The sequence below is a fragment of the Garra rufa genome, chromosome 2 (genome assembly GCF_049309525.1).
Source record: "Garra rufa chromosome 2, GarRuf1.0, whole genome shotgun sequence".
Lineage (NCBI taxonomy): Eukaryota > Metazoa > Chordata > Actinopteri > Cypriniformes > Cyprinidae > Garra > Garra rufa.
Window position 1 is genome coordinate 36,442,773 of NC_133362.1, and position 15,020 is coordinate 36,457,792.

General features: G+C 35.5%; 1 protein-coding gene across 3 annotated transcripts; it reads right to left on the minus strand.

Annotated features, from left to right (window-relative positions):
- Positions 1-1,295: 1,295 nt before the first annotated feature.
- Positions 1,296-12,982, minus strand: macroh2a2 (macroH2A.2 histone). Of its 3 annotated transcripts, XM_073834208.1 has the most exons (11): positions 12,746-12,981; positions 12,319-12,440; positions 9,023-9,057; positions 8,731-8,912; positions 8,512-8,618; positions 5,968-6,156; positions 5,779-5,886; positions 5,122-5,221; positions 4,886-4,975; positions 2,082-2,256; positions 1,296-1,971 (listed from the first exon to the last, which is right to left on the minus strand). In XM_073834208.1, the coding sequence occupies exons 4-11, from the start codon at positions 8,900-8,902 to the stop codon at positions 1,806-1,808; spliced, it is 1,107 nt and encodes a 368-aa protein (XP_073690309.1). In that variant the 5' UTR covers positions 8,903-8,912; positions 9,023-9,057; positions 12,319-12,440; positions 12,746-12,981; the 3' UTR covers positions 1,296-1,805. The 3 variants fall into 3 exon arrangements, with proteins under 3 accessions (XP_073690309.1, XP_073690310.1, XP_073690308.1); XM_073834209.1 differs by lacking the exon at positions 12,319-12,440 and having other exon boundaries at positions 12,746-12,982; XM_073834207.1 differs by lacking the exon at positions 12,746-12,981 and having other exon boundaries at positions 12,319-12,518.
- Positions 12,983-15,020: the final 2,038 nt, after the last annotated feature.

Below are 15,020 nucleotides of genomic sequence, written 5' to 3' on the forward strand. Positions count from 1 at the left end.
CTGTCTAAACCACGGAAAAACCACGTGGAAGATGCTAAATCATTATTATTACAAAGAAGGACTTAGTAAGCAGGAAAGGGCGCAATATTTTGACAAACTAAAGTTAACAGGTGGTAAAGATATGTATGAGCAGTATTAATGAAGATATTAGCCTAAAATTTCACCTACCTGACCGGAAATAAACACAAACACAAATGTTGTCAAGATTCTTGCCCTGGAAATCCTGGTTCAGTTTGGCCAACCACAAACGCCTTTTGTTCTAGTTTTTTGCACCCTTCTCATTGATTTGTTATAACTTTTGGCAGTCTAGAGTACTCCAAATGTTTTTCCCAGTCTGACCAATTAGTACAACCCAAAACATGACAATAATTGACCATTTCTAGTCGCAATATTTACAATCACCGTTCAGTTATGAAAACACTCTATTCAGTACTACATAGTTCACAGTCTTGTGTTTTCAGCTATACATTTCTAACATTTATGTGTTTAGAAACAATTCTCTGAATTGCCTTTACACAGACTTCAAGTAATGCGATATAATAATGTTAAGAAATGTTAAGTTTTTATTTTTTCATCATACAGTGGAAATCAATGTTAACCAAAACTGTTTTATTACCTGCAGATTCATACAGGTTTGGAATTACACGAGGGTGAGTAAATGATGACAATTTCCATTTTTGCGAAGACTATCCCTTTAATCTACAATAGAGATTGATTTATACTGTCAAGCACATTAAAAGACAAAAAGCTAAGTAATTAATGTAATGTGACTTGTGAGAACCATTTTTTTTTGTGTTTGCCATTGATGACCTCCCCGCTGATGCATCTAATCATCAGAACATCAGAGAAAAAAAATGAGATTAGAGGTTCTTGCAAAGGCAAGTTTTTCAGCAATTCACAATTTGCATTTCAGTCTGTTCCAAGTAGGCTACTTTATGATTTTGATGGTATAAATCAACATCAACTGCTTGTATTTTGATCTTTATGATTCATTGAAGAAAGAAATATGGGTTTGGAAAATGATTGACATAAAAAAATTTCTAAATTCTGTCTTTATGTATTCACCTACATGTCATTCCAAAACAGTATGACTTACTTTCTTCTGTGGAACACAGATAGTCTGTTTTTTGCCCATACACTGGAAGCAAACGGGAACCAAAACTGTTTGGTGCCAACATTCTTCAAGACATCTTTTCAGCTCCGCAGAAGAAAGAAAGTCATACAAGTTTGGAACGACGCGGGTGAGTAATTTAATTCATTTTTGGGTGAACTAACTAAAACAAGTGCTCAGCCTGTGGTGTAAAACATTTTTTTATTTCAAAGCAGAACAAGAAACACTTTTTTTTTTAATAAACCAAAACGGTCAGAAACCACACATGAAATCTAGCCAAAAACAACAGTCAAAAGTTCAACTCTGAACATGGAATGTAAAAACAAGATCAGTCTAAGGATAAAAATGGCAAACAATGAAGATTAAGTTGATCTAGTCTAAATGAATGTCTTTTCTTTAAAGGAGAACAGTGAAACATAAATGTGTACAGTACATCACTCACAAATATCCTTGTTTAAACACCTTCAAATAATCTGTTGTCAAAAACATATACCTACAACACCTTTCACCAAGCTGCACTACACTCCACTTAGTACGCTCCTACTAGCCAGGATGCACTCTCCGCTAAAGCTCACGTTCAACTCATTTCACCGTCCCGCGACGTCGAGGCCGACAAAACCAGTCAAAGCGAAGCTAAAACGGAGCTGCATCGAGGCGTTACACTTTCAAAAGAAATCAAACCCACGACTCCACATCACTTGGCGTCCATCTTTGCCATCTCCTGCAGGTATATCCCAATGCTCTCGCTGTCAAACAGAACAAAGTAAATGTTCTTCAGGGAGGAGGTGGTTGCTGAGACAAAATGGTTTGAAATGGCCTTCAGTATTAGCTGGGCTGCCGTCTGCTTTGGGAAACCATTTCTGGGGGAACAAAAATCAAAGAGGTGAAAAGAGTTTCTGGCAATTTCTTGCCACATTTGCATCGCGTATGAGCTTTTAAGAGTGAAGCTAAAGGTGATCGTGATGCTCACCGTCCGGCCGGTAGCGAAGGGAAGGCAACCGACTTGAGCTTCTTCTCCTCGGCAGCAGACAGACAGTTCTTGACTGTTTTCTCGAGCTGATCTTCGCACTTTTCTGAACCCCACTGAGGAACGTGACAATGGATGATGAAACGTGCTGCCATCCCATTGGCTTGGCTCACCGCCACTGCAGAGCAGAGGGAATACCAAACACTCTAGTCACAACAGAAACTTCTTACTTCAGGGGATTTCTTCCTGCTTTCTTGTTTTACTTTTAAAGCTTCTACACTTTTTGATCAAAGAATCAAAGGACTGAGGAAAATGAGTCATTATTTTGGACTGATTTTCCATCGTTTAAAGGACCCTATGAAATCTGTAGGGCTGCCGTCGACTAAAGGTTTTTCTGATTGACTATTAGTTGCATAATGAGCCTTTAATTGCCTACATAGGCTAATAAGCGCTCAAGTGCACACAAAAAGAGCTTGCCACAGCGCACCGGCTGGTATAATAATTATGAATTTGTCAGGGAAAAACTGCGAAGAGACTGCATTAACGTTTTAATAATTTAATGATAAACTAGTGCTTTCTTTTTTTTAGATTAAGAGATGGAGTTGGCAACACTGACTCGTCATCTCTGCAGTAGTGGATGCGCCTGTGCATATTTCATACAAATGACATAAGCTGAGAATATGTTTTCCATTTGAAAGTAGACATTTCACTCTCTATTCATGTCTGTTAGGCAAGTATACACATTTCAAAGTGGTTGAGTTTCTAAAGTTTCATACTCAAGTGTACCGAGACAGAGACGGCAGAAAGCGCATCCTGTAGTTTTTTCCTGTGACTAAGCACCTAATAAGATTTTGGTCGACCAAGCCACTTCTCGTCAACTAACGCTTAGTCAACTATTGGCGGCATCCCTAGAAATCAGTTTAATTTTTTCCCAAATTCCATTTTATTTTTGCAAATTCCATTTTTTCCATTTTATTTTATTTAAATTTTTTTCCCACAAATTTTTCTAGACTGTTATAAAGGTTAAAGCTGCTGTCCGTAACTTTTTTGTCTTAAAAATTTTTCAAAATGTATATAATAAGGGTGAATCCACCTTGAATCCATTTTCCAAACCGTGTTTTTGGCTTGTCCTTAATCACTATAGTACACTTATAACAAGTGTTTATATTCGGACTATTTCTGTCATGACAACTCTCTGAAAAGTTTAGCATGGTAATGGATATGACAATGTTAATGTATTTGGTCTTGGCGAAATAGATCTGCTACGCTGCTGCTGTGGAATTGCTGCTGCTGTTGGTTATTGTAGTATTTGTAGATTACTGCTGCTGCTGCTGCAAGCAAGTACAGAGCTTGCTACTGCCAAAGCATATGGCGATACGGTGCTGTGAGTATTTAAGACATACTGCTGCTGCACAAATAGCTCATAGCAGATCTATACAAGTGGAGCCGGGGAAGGTGGAGGGTTTTAGAGGAACTGCAAAATACACACTGCAAAATGCCCAAGTGAATGCTACCAGCCATTTAAATAGCTGCAAGCTCATTGGTTGCGTATGCAACATGAACCAATCAGCTTGTGCCAAGTTGTATAACTCTGTGATATACAGAACATGTAGGATTCATATTTAAATAGTATTTTTGCGGCTTTATATTCACTGAGATCAGTTCATATCACATTTTGAATTAAGTGTACTGACCTACTTTTGATTCTGTGACATTCTGCGTTATACCGTAAATTCCGTTTTTATGCCTGGATTACTCGATTTTGTCCACGTGATTTTTTTCATGTTTTGTTATGTTGCTGCCTTATGTTAAACTGCTTTAAATTACTTTTTTTTTCTCCACATCAGTCTACACTCCATACACTATAATGGCAAAGCAAAATCAGCATTGTCACACCTTTGTAAATGTATTATTTTTTGTTGCTGAAGCACCTTTACAGCCTCAAGTCTTTCTGGGTATAATGCGACAAGCTTTGCACATCAGCATTTGGCAAATATCTGCCAGGATGTTGGTCACCAGTCTAGGCAAAGCCTTTCTCCATGAATTGCTCAGACTGGCCAGGAGGCCAGCTCTAGGAAAATTTGTGGTTGTTTCAAATTTCTTCAATTAAGAGTAATACAGAGTATATGCGTCTGTGAACCTTCAATGCAGCAGATTTTTTTCTGAACTCTTCTCCAGATGTGTGGCTTAATGAAGTCCTGTTTCTGAGCTCTACAGGAGGTTTTTTGACCTCAGGGCTTTTTTGCTCTGATATGCATTTTTAGTTTTTTACCTTTTATTAAGACATGTGTGCCTTTCCAAATCATACCCATTCAATTAAATTTGCCACCGGTTAACTTCACTCAAAGTGTAGTAACATCTACAAGTATTATGAGTGCTCCTGAGCTAAATTTCAACTGTCCCAGATAAGGGTGTGAATACTTATGCAATGGAAACATTTAAGTTTTTTATTTTTAATAAATTTGCATAGATGTCTGCTTTGCATTATAGTGCATGGAGTGTAGATTGATGTGGGGAAAAGGTCATTTAAAGCAGTTAAACATAAGACAGCAACATAAAATGTGAAAAAAATGGAAAAAGCACTGTACTACTGAAGATTTAGCTAATTTCCATGACATTTCCAGGTGTGTAAATGATCACAAAATCCCTGGTATCACTAGGTTTCCATGACGGCTGTACTTTTCAGTATATTAAAATATTTAACAAGGTCATTTCCTGCCCCTTTGAACACTGCTAGAGCACACGCACTAATTTGAGTCTGCTTTCTGTCTGCTTGTGTCTAGAAAGTGTGTGTGTTTGATTTCAACCTGATGCGACCTCCAAAGGACCCTGGCTTTTTCTCAGCTCCTTGACGGTCTCTAGGAAATCTTTTCCTCCTGCTTTCTCCAGAGCGTTACCTGTGTCACAGCATGGAAAAGAAATTACCTTTTCAGACACATCTCTTTAAATATTCAGGCAAATCGACACTCGCTACTGTTTTATCTTCTGGCAAATGTAATTGACAAGAGTTTAACAGTAGCTAACAGCAGTGTAATGCACTGACCGATTCCCTCTTTCAGATCAATCTCTGCGTTTGTGGGATTGATGATGCCCTCCACTTTGATCGTGCCGATTTTGCTGATTTCACTCTCTGTAAGGGACAGCTGATAAACAAACCACAGATAAATCATTACTGCACTGTAAAGCCTTAAAAAAGCCTGAATAATACTATAACAGGATTTTATAATCAAGAAGATTCTATCTAAAGTTTCTATCACCTTTAAAGTTGTCCAAATGAAGTTCTTAGCAATGCATATTACTAATCAAAAATTAAGTTTTAATATATTTATGGTAGGAAATTTACAGAATATCTTCATGGAACATGATTTTTACTTAATTTCCTAATGATTTTTGGCATAAAAGAAAAATTGATAAGTTTGACCCATACAGTGTATTTTTGGCTATTGCTACAAATATACACATGCTACTTAAAACTGGTTTTGTGGTCCAGGGTCACATATATTGTCCAACTATTTTTTGATTCGACTATTAATTTAATCCAATACTGTAAAAATTAAAAGTGGAAATTATATGTAGGTAAATTACTAAATGTACTTTGCATTCGATGTTATACAAACTTTATGTGCTCTCTAAGTGTTAAAATAAGCAAAAAACAAAAAACTAATTCATGACAATGTGTGATAAGCAAAGCTCTTTCCACCTTTTGTCCAAGGAACAAGCTTTTCGCAGAGAGAATAGTAAATCCCTCTCCTGGTCCATCTTCCACTGTTGTGTTGGCATCTGCTTCTTTGTCATTCTCTGTGCTTTTCTGCATTGAAGAAACAGTTTTTTATTCTCACAAACAAAGAGACAGAACAATAGAACAACATATGTATGACACTGTACGCACTTTGGGTTTGCGTCCTGGTTTTCCTTTGCTCTTTTTGCTGGGTTTCTTGATGGGTTTCCGGTTCTCCCTCTTCTCCGGAACGGTCACCTGAGTCTCCACCTTCACCTTGCCTCCTCTCTTCTTGGAGAGCAGCTCAGGGTGGATGCGAGGCAGGACGCCACCATTTGATATGGTCACCCCTCTGAGCAACTATTCAAAAATATAGAAAACCAAACTCATTAATGGGATTGCTATAAGGACTACAATTGTCAAACTGCAGATCCAAAAACATTTTGTGCAACTACACTACTGGTATTTTTTTTTTAAATGAAAATAAGTCTCTTATGCTTTCCAAGGGTGCATTTATTTGATACAGTAAAAATAGTAATATTTTGGGAATGTTTAAAACACTTCTTTTCTATTTTAGTTTAAAAAGTAATTTATTCCTGTGATGCAAAGTAGACTTTTTAAGCATCATTACTCCTGTCCTCATTGTCACATGATACCGCAGAAACCATTCTAATATGCTGATTTGATCTAGTGACATGTCAGGGCCATTTTATGATTAACTGAAATAAATTTCTTACGTACGGTTCCTTTAAGTATTGATTTCTTATTTTAAAAAAGTCTTATTTACCCCAAACTTTCAAATGGCTTCCTATGGAAGCCCATTTCCACCACTGAATAAAAATAAAAAAGGTAACTGAGACTTTTTATCTCACAATTCTGACTTCGCAATTGCGAATTTACATCTTGCAACTCTGACTTTTCTTCTCACAATTGTGAAATATAAACTCACAATTGCAAGTTCTAAAGTCAGAAGTGCGAGATATAAACTTGCAATTCTGAGAAATAAAGTCGCAATTGCATGACATAAACTCAACTGCAAGTTATAGTCAAAATTGCATGATATAAACTTGCAATTGCGAGTTATAAAGTCAGAATAGTATGATATAAACGTGCAATTTTGCGAAATAAAGTCAGAATTCCATAATATAAACCGAACTGCAAGTTATAAAGTCAGAATTGGGTGATATAAACTCGCAATTCTGAGAAACAAAGTCGCAATTGCATGATATAAACTCAATTGAAAGTTATAAAGTCAAAATTGCATGATATAAACTCTCAATTGTGAGTTATAAGGTGAGAATTTCAAGATATAAAGTCACAATTGCAAGTTATAAAGTCAGAATTGTGTGATATAAACTCGCAATTCTGAGAAATAAAGTCGCAGTTGCATTATATAAACTCAATTGGAAGTTATAAAGTCAAAATTGCATGATAAAAACTCTAAATTGCGAGTTTTAAATTGAGAATTGCGTGATATAAACTCGCAATACTGAGAAATAAAGTCGCAATTGCATGATATAAACTCATTTGCAAGTTCTAAAGTCAGAATTGCATGATATAAACTCAATTGTGAGTTTTAAAGTGAGAATTCTGAGATATAAACTCATAATTGCGAGTTCTAAAGTCAGAATTGTGTGATATAAACTCGCAATTCTGAGAAATAAAGTCGCAGTTGCATTATATAAACTCAATTGCAAGTTATAAAGTCAAAATTGCATGATATAAATTCTAAATTGCGAGTTTTAAATTGAGAATTACAAGATATAAACTCGTAATTCTCAGAAATGAAGTCAGAATTGCGTGATATAAACTCGCAATACTGAGAAATAAAGTCGCAATTGCATGATATAAACTCTCAATTGTTAGTTATAAAGTGAGAATTGCGTGATATAAACTTGCAATTTTGAGAAATAAAGTCGGAATTCCATAATATAAACTAAACTGCAAGTTCTAAAGTTAAAATTGCATGAAATTAACTTTCAATTGTAAGTTTTAAAGTGAGAATTCCAAGATATAAACTCGCAATTCTGTGAACATATCAGTGTTTTTTCTCCTCAGAACTGGACTTTACAACTCGCAATTGCAAGTTTATATCTCACAATTCTGTTTTTGGGAATTGCAAAACACAAACTTGTAATTGTGAGAAAAGTCAGAATTGTCAGATAAAAAGTCACAATTACCTTTTTTATTTTTTTTTTCAGTGGTGGAAACAAGCTTCCATAGGAAACCATTTAAAAGTTTGGGGAAAATACATTTTTTTTAATAAGAAATCAATCCTTAAATTAATTACATTGAAATTAAAATGATCAAATGTGCCAATAAAGACATTTATTATGTTAAACAAAATTTCCACTTCAAATAAATTGTTCTTTTGAACTTTGTATTCAATAAAAAAACCCTCCAAAAAAGTTTCCACAAAAATATTAAGCAGCAAATCAGCATAGAAAGATTTCTGAAGAATCACGTGAAACTAAAGACTGGTTTTAAATCCCATGAATAAATGACATTTTAAAATATATTCTAATAGAAAACAATTATTTTAAATAGTAATAATATGATTTATATTTCACAATATTACCGACTTTGATCAAATAAATGCTGCCTTGGTGCGCACAGAGACTTCAGAAACATTTAAAGTGTTGTTTTTGGACACAAAGAGTGTGCTAAACATTAACCCTACCCAACCTCACTCTATGTTAACATGTTATTCATTACCTGGTTGAGTTCTTCATCATTGGCCACTGCCAGCTTGATGTGTCGTGGGGTGATTCTCCCCTTCTTGTTGTCTCTTGCTGCATTTCCAGCCAACTCCAAGATCTCAGCTACAAAAACAGTGCGACAGAGACTCCGATAATTAAACCATTGCATAATGACAGATTTGTTTTTGATAAAACATTACTTAATTCCACAACAAAGGAGAATCTGGCTTCCCACCTGCTAAGTACTCAATGACAGCTGCCATGTAGACGGGGGCGCCCATGCCAATGCGATACTTATGGGTTCCCGTGCGCAAGTAACGCATCATCCTCCCGACAGGAAAAATGACTCCTGCCCGGGAAGAACGGGACAGCTTGGTGATCTTTTTCTTTCCTCCTCTGGCTGACATCCTGCCTTTTCTGTGGAGAAAAATCAAATATTTCTTCCATCATTTTTTTGATCAAGAAAACAATCCATTCAGCAACACGCAATCAAAACATCATTCGTATGAGTGACAGAGCAGACCCACCTCCTCTTGACTCACAGTGCCACTGGATGGAGTACCTACAGATGAATCAAGACAAAATGATTCATTCATTAGCATCTCTGAATGTGACTGAACTCAGCAGTCTCCATCTGCTTCAACAGACGATGATCACAGACACACTCTTATCCATGTTAAATTAGTACAACAACAAAGCGAATACGTGGGCACATTAAAAAGTTCATCTCATACTCATCTGACTTTCAATGACAAAAACAAACAAAAAGTTAGTTTGGTTGACTCAGATCTGCAAATTTGTGTTGATTTATAACCAAAAACTAAAATCGAAATATCAAATATTGATCTCTTAGCTGAATTCAAATGAACACAAACTTCAAAGCTGAAGGTGTGCAGTGTTGCGGGAAAATAAAGTACAACTACAGTCCAAGTTTTGTTCAAAATAGACAAAAACTACCTAGAAGACCTACTATTTCCAATGAGATTCTTAAGTGTGCATACTACGGACACTTTAATATCACACGAGGCCACAGGAGACGTAGGTCACGTGATAATAACAACATGGCAAATGTAGTACGTCCATTTTATATTCATAATAGTGGTCACGAAGTTACAAAACATTAAAAATAAGCACCTACTCAAGAGAGCATACGATTTCAGACTCAGTCTTGGCACCATCTAGTGAATAAAAATGGGTATGAATACTTAAGGCCAAAGTATACTTCAGTTTTGACGCAAATATTTACTGTATGCCTACAGCCAATCGCACAGCCTTTCAAAGAAGACTGATATGTACTATGATGGTAATAAAATCTATAATTTGTGCTTTATTATTACTATTATTAGGGTACAACAAGTAGCCTTTGATATTATTTTCCTCTAAAACACTAGATGGCAGAAAAAATTTGGGCTTTTCAAAATACACGTGCAAATTTGGCTGATCCTTTTTTAAAATATTGTAGATTTAAGTAGCAAACGAGAATCGCTAAAATTGTACAATCTATTTAGAGACAAAAGTCTTAGTAATGATTTTCAATTTTGTTTAAGATAATTAAAGCAACAGTTTTTAAAGAACGAAAGAATATGTAAAAGTATAGTATTTGGGGTAAAAAGCACCCCTGCTGTTGGGGCTAAAAGGCACATGATAATTAACATAATTAATAGATGGCTGACTTTTCAATTTGTTGACATGACATTGTTAGATCCAGATGGTAAATATCATATATTATGTTGGGTGTCCATCTTAGAGATAATATAAATTAAATCATATAATAAAATATGATTGGTTGTTACTACTGTAAATCTATATTAAATTATTTTGGAATTTTCTTTAATCCTTTCAGGATCTTTACTTTTTAAAATGATTTTGTATCTGTATTTTAAAATATGTTTTTTTTTATATTAACATATTTTAATGACAGTACATTTACAGAACAAAAAATAATTGCTTTATCAAAATAAGCATTAAATAGTACAAACTTTACTAAAGTGAGGCAAGGAGTCACAAAGTGCTTTACAATAAAATATAACTAAAACTGTACAAATACCACAAAAATTCAATAACAACCAAACCAATAACCTAATTTGTATCAATACTGTGCACCTTTTGCCTCATGCTGGTGAGCCTTTTACCATGTGTGTGGGGTCCCCCTTTGCCACCTCATATAAGATTTTTAAACAAAATAAACGACTTGTTTGCTTTATTTTCACACAAAATCTGTTCAATACAAACGTATATATTTTTTCTGCAACCATAGATTTTGGGCAGAGTGAAAAGCACAATTTTTCTTATGGTGTGCCTTTAGCCCCGTTGTACCCTACTATTATTATTACTATTCTGCAGTATGCATAAAATACTTAATGGTTAAAAGCACACAAGTCCCCAGGTAAAAACAGCAATAAACAGGTAAGATATATAGAGATTTATTACTTATGTAAGTTACGTAAATGGGAGAAAGATATCCAAGTAGTCCAGAATAGGACAATATTTGTCCGAGATACAACTATTTGAAAATCTGAGGGTGCAAACAAAAATCAAACTATTGAGAAAACCTTTAAAGTTGTGCAAATGAATTCTTAGCTATGCATATTACTAATCAAAAATTAAGTTTTTATATATTTGCGGTAGAAAATGTACAAAATATCTTTATTTATTATCCTTAATGATTTCTACAATTATCCATGCTACTCAAGAATAGTTTTGTGATCCAGGGTCACATATAAACTGTAACTTGGATTTCTAATTAATACGTTTTTATAAATTAATGCCCTTGCTGTGTTTGTCTTACTGTCCAATCTGTCAACACAACATTTATTTGATAAATAGCCACTTATTAGCAGGAAAATGTACATCTCAGTGGTCAATATTGAAGAAAAAAAAAAAGCTTAGTTTTTTTTTTTTTTTTTGCATGAATTGTGACCTGGACATGTTCTTCGCAGGTTTCATAAGATTTAACTTACCCATATAAAAATGGATCATAAGCTGTAAGTTCACAGCATGCTATGAGGTTTTTATTTATGTAGACAAATGCACACTTTTTTTATTCATTTATTTATTTTGTTCACTAAAAGAAGGCATTAAAAACCCACACCATTTATCCTAACACAAATATGACCCATGGTCTGCGAATGGCATTCCGACTGTGAAGTAGCGCGTCGACAGACGAGAGAGAGCTCTCTCGGCACAGCCTGCAGCGACCCCGCACTGCCATCGCAAATTAAAGGCGCAGCGCTTGTTTTAAGATAAACAACGGACATTCATAAACACGGGGCGCGATTCCTCCCGGCTATAAAAAGTTTCGCCTCAAATATGTGTGACAAAAGACCCGCCTCCTGCCAGCAACAGCACGTTAACACCATTATATTCAGTCGGGATGCGGTACGTGATCGAGAGGCCGTCGCGGAATCCGCGATTCAAAGCGTACGATCAAAGGCCTCGCCTTAACTTCGCTGCTCCTCCGTCATACGCGCACAAAACACGGACATGTTTGCTTTCCAAACACATTAGATCGTGCACAAATGCATATCCTCGGTTTTCAACCCCGCTCCTCCCACATCAACTCACCCCCATTTTGTTTTCACCTCGTTGTATTTACATACATTAAAACACCCGATCTAGATCTCAAGCGAGTGATGCGTTTCAACGCGACGCGACACAACTGTAACGTTGTTGTTATAATCAACGCATCTGCAAGCGAGCCGCGTTCGGCTTGGGTTTTTCAAAACGCGAACGCTGTCGTTTCGTCGCGTACAGTGTGCTCGAGTCGTTTTCGCATGCATCGCATCGCCCGCTTATCAACTCAATATCTCGTGCCAATATTTACCTGTTTGTTCTCTACAAATGCGTCATGTACGAAATATATCTGTCCTCTGACAGGCGCAAATAAGGAGGAGTTCCTGGTCTTATTCCTTTTCCCTGTCCTTGTGTGCTGAGCCTCTGCTGTTCCTTAAAAAAAATTACAGAGAGAGAGAGAGAGACCGCGAAAAACTACAGCAGCCAGTACCACCGTACTGTCGATGGAGGCAGGCTTTAGGCTGCTGCTGCTTCTCATTTAAAAAACATTACATTCAAGATATGAAATACATTAGAGCGCGGCCAATGCAATTCGTGCTAAATGCATCTATAAGGGATATTATGTGGATATAATGCATTATCAAGCCATCGTTTCTCATTTTAAGAGGCGGTTGGGAGCAGCATGCAAAAATAATTCGTCACAGACAGCTGCAGGTGACTGGGAGATTGATACTTACTGTAAAAATCTCTCTTCACCTGGTCTCTACGCGATGGCTAGTTGATCTTCATTCATTTTCACATGAATAGACTCTCTCCTGGCGCCTAATGAACTTGCACTTTGAAAAATTTACCTCACGTAGACACGACACTAATCGTTCCCTTGAGTTAGGATTGCTATGTATCTGGTCGGTTTTATAGGAATTTCTGGTTAATGCAAAATCTAATGTGGCTCGAATAATGGCCTGTTTCAATTGCGTTTAGTGTCTGCAAAATCTGTGCTAGACTAAACTGGTTCTACAGAGGGCAGTCATAGATCAGAATTCAGATGTGGTGCTGTGTTGTTGTGGTCCGGTAGGGGGCGGTATTGTATTATGTTAGGATATGTTTTGCTAGGCCCGTCTTTGCTTTGGGACGAACACTAATACAATATTGATATTTAGTGTACTCTACCAGTCAAAAGTTTTTGAACAGTAAGATTTTTCATGTTTTTTTTAAAGAAGCCTGCATTTATTTGATCCAAAATACAGCAAAAGCAGTAATACTGTGAAATATTACTATTTAATATAACTGCTTTGTATTTAAATATATTTTAAAATGCAATTCATTACTCCAGTCTTCAGTGTCACACGATCCTTCAGAAATCATTCTAATATGCTGATTTTGCTGTTCAAGAAACATTATTAGTAGTAGTATTATTATCAATATTTAAAAAAAAAATTTTTCAGGATTTTTTGATGTATAGAAAGATCCAAAGATCAGTATTTATCTGAAATAAAAAGCCTTAATAAGCTGTAATATTATGCACTATACCAAGACAGTATATATTTTTATTTTATTATTATTATTATTATTTTTGCTTTACATTGATCAAAAGTGATGAGACATTTATAATGTTACAAAAGATTTCTATTTCAGATAAATACCGCTCTTCTGAACTTTTTATTCATCAAAGAAACCTGAAAAAAATTCTGCTCAGCTGTTTTCAACACAATACAAATTACAATAAATGTTTTTGAGCAGCAAATCAGAATATTAGAATGATTTCTGAAGGATCATGTGACTGGAGTAATGATGCTAAAAATTAAGCGTTGAAATCACAGGAATTAATTCCATTTTCAAATATTTAAATAGAAATTTTAAATAGTAAAAAATATTTCAAAATTAAACTGTTTTTGCTGTACTTTGTATCAAATAAATACAGGCTTGATGAGCAGAAGAAACTTCTTTAAAAATAAATCTTACTGTTTAAAAACTTTTGACTGGTTGAGTACATTTTAACTATGTACATTGGAAAAAAGATGTTTTTTTAATTACTTGTTGAATTTTAATTTGGCAAATGCAAGCTACACCGCAGGTCTGACAGAAACATCTTAAAGGAGTAGTTCACTTCCAGAACAAAAATGTACAGATAATGTACTCACCCCCTTGTCATCCAAGATGTTCATGTCTTTCTTTCTTCGCAAAGAATTTATGTTTCTTGAGGAAAACATTTCAGGATTTCTCTCCATATAGTGGACTTCTATGGTGCCCCCGAGTTTGAACTTCCAAAATGCCGTTTAAATGCAGCTTCAAAGGGCTCTAGAAGGTAAGAAGGGTCTTATCTAGTGAAACAGTTGATTATTTTCTAAAAAAAAAATAAATAAATAAATGTTTAACCTCAAATGCTCATCTTGTCTAGCTCTGCAATGTGGATTCGTACTGTTGTGTACTCTGGTTCAATACAGTTAGGGTATGTCAAAAAACTCCCATCTCATTTCCTCCTCCAACTTCAAAATCGTCCTACATCGCTTCAAAAGTACCAACCCAGTGTTTACAAAGTCAGCGTGCAAAATGAGAAGGGAGTTTCTAGCTAACCCTAACTATTGAACCAGATTGCACAGTATACCCATGCGCATCGCAGAGCTAGACAAGATGAGCATTTGAGGGTAAAAAAATCTATAAATTGTCTTTTTTTTTTTTTAGAAAATAACTGATCGTTTTGCTAGATAAGACTCTTCTTCTTTGGCTGGGATCTATAGAACCCTTTGAAGCTGCATTTAAAATGTATTTTGGAAGTTCAAACTCATGGAAGTTTTTTAAACGTTTTCCTCAAGAAACAAGAATTTCTTTACGACTGAAGAAAAGAAAGACATGAACATCTTGGATGACAAGGGGGTGACAAAATTATCTGTACATTTTTGTTCTGGAAGTTAACTTCTCCTTTAAAAACATGAAATTGTTTAATGTTCACCCAAAATATCCCTTATTGAAGGGGTTTTGTGTTAAAGTTGCATGTGTTAAAATGTTTAGATG

Coding starts and splice junctions, on each gene's coding strand:
- macroh2a2 (XM_073834209.1), bottom strand. CDS start 8,902: ATGTCAGCCAGAGGAGGAAAGAAAAAGATCACCAAGCTGTCCCGTTCT. Junction 4,976..5,121: donor TGATCTGAAAGAGGGAATCG/GTCAGTGCATTA, acceptor GCTGTGACACAG/GTAACGCTCTGGAGAAAGCA. Junction 2,257..4,885: donor TCCTTTGGAGGTCGCATCAG/GTTGAAATCAAA, acceptor TCTGCTCTGCAG/TGGCGGTGAGCCAAGCCAAT.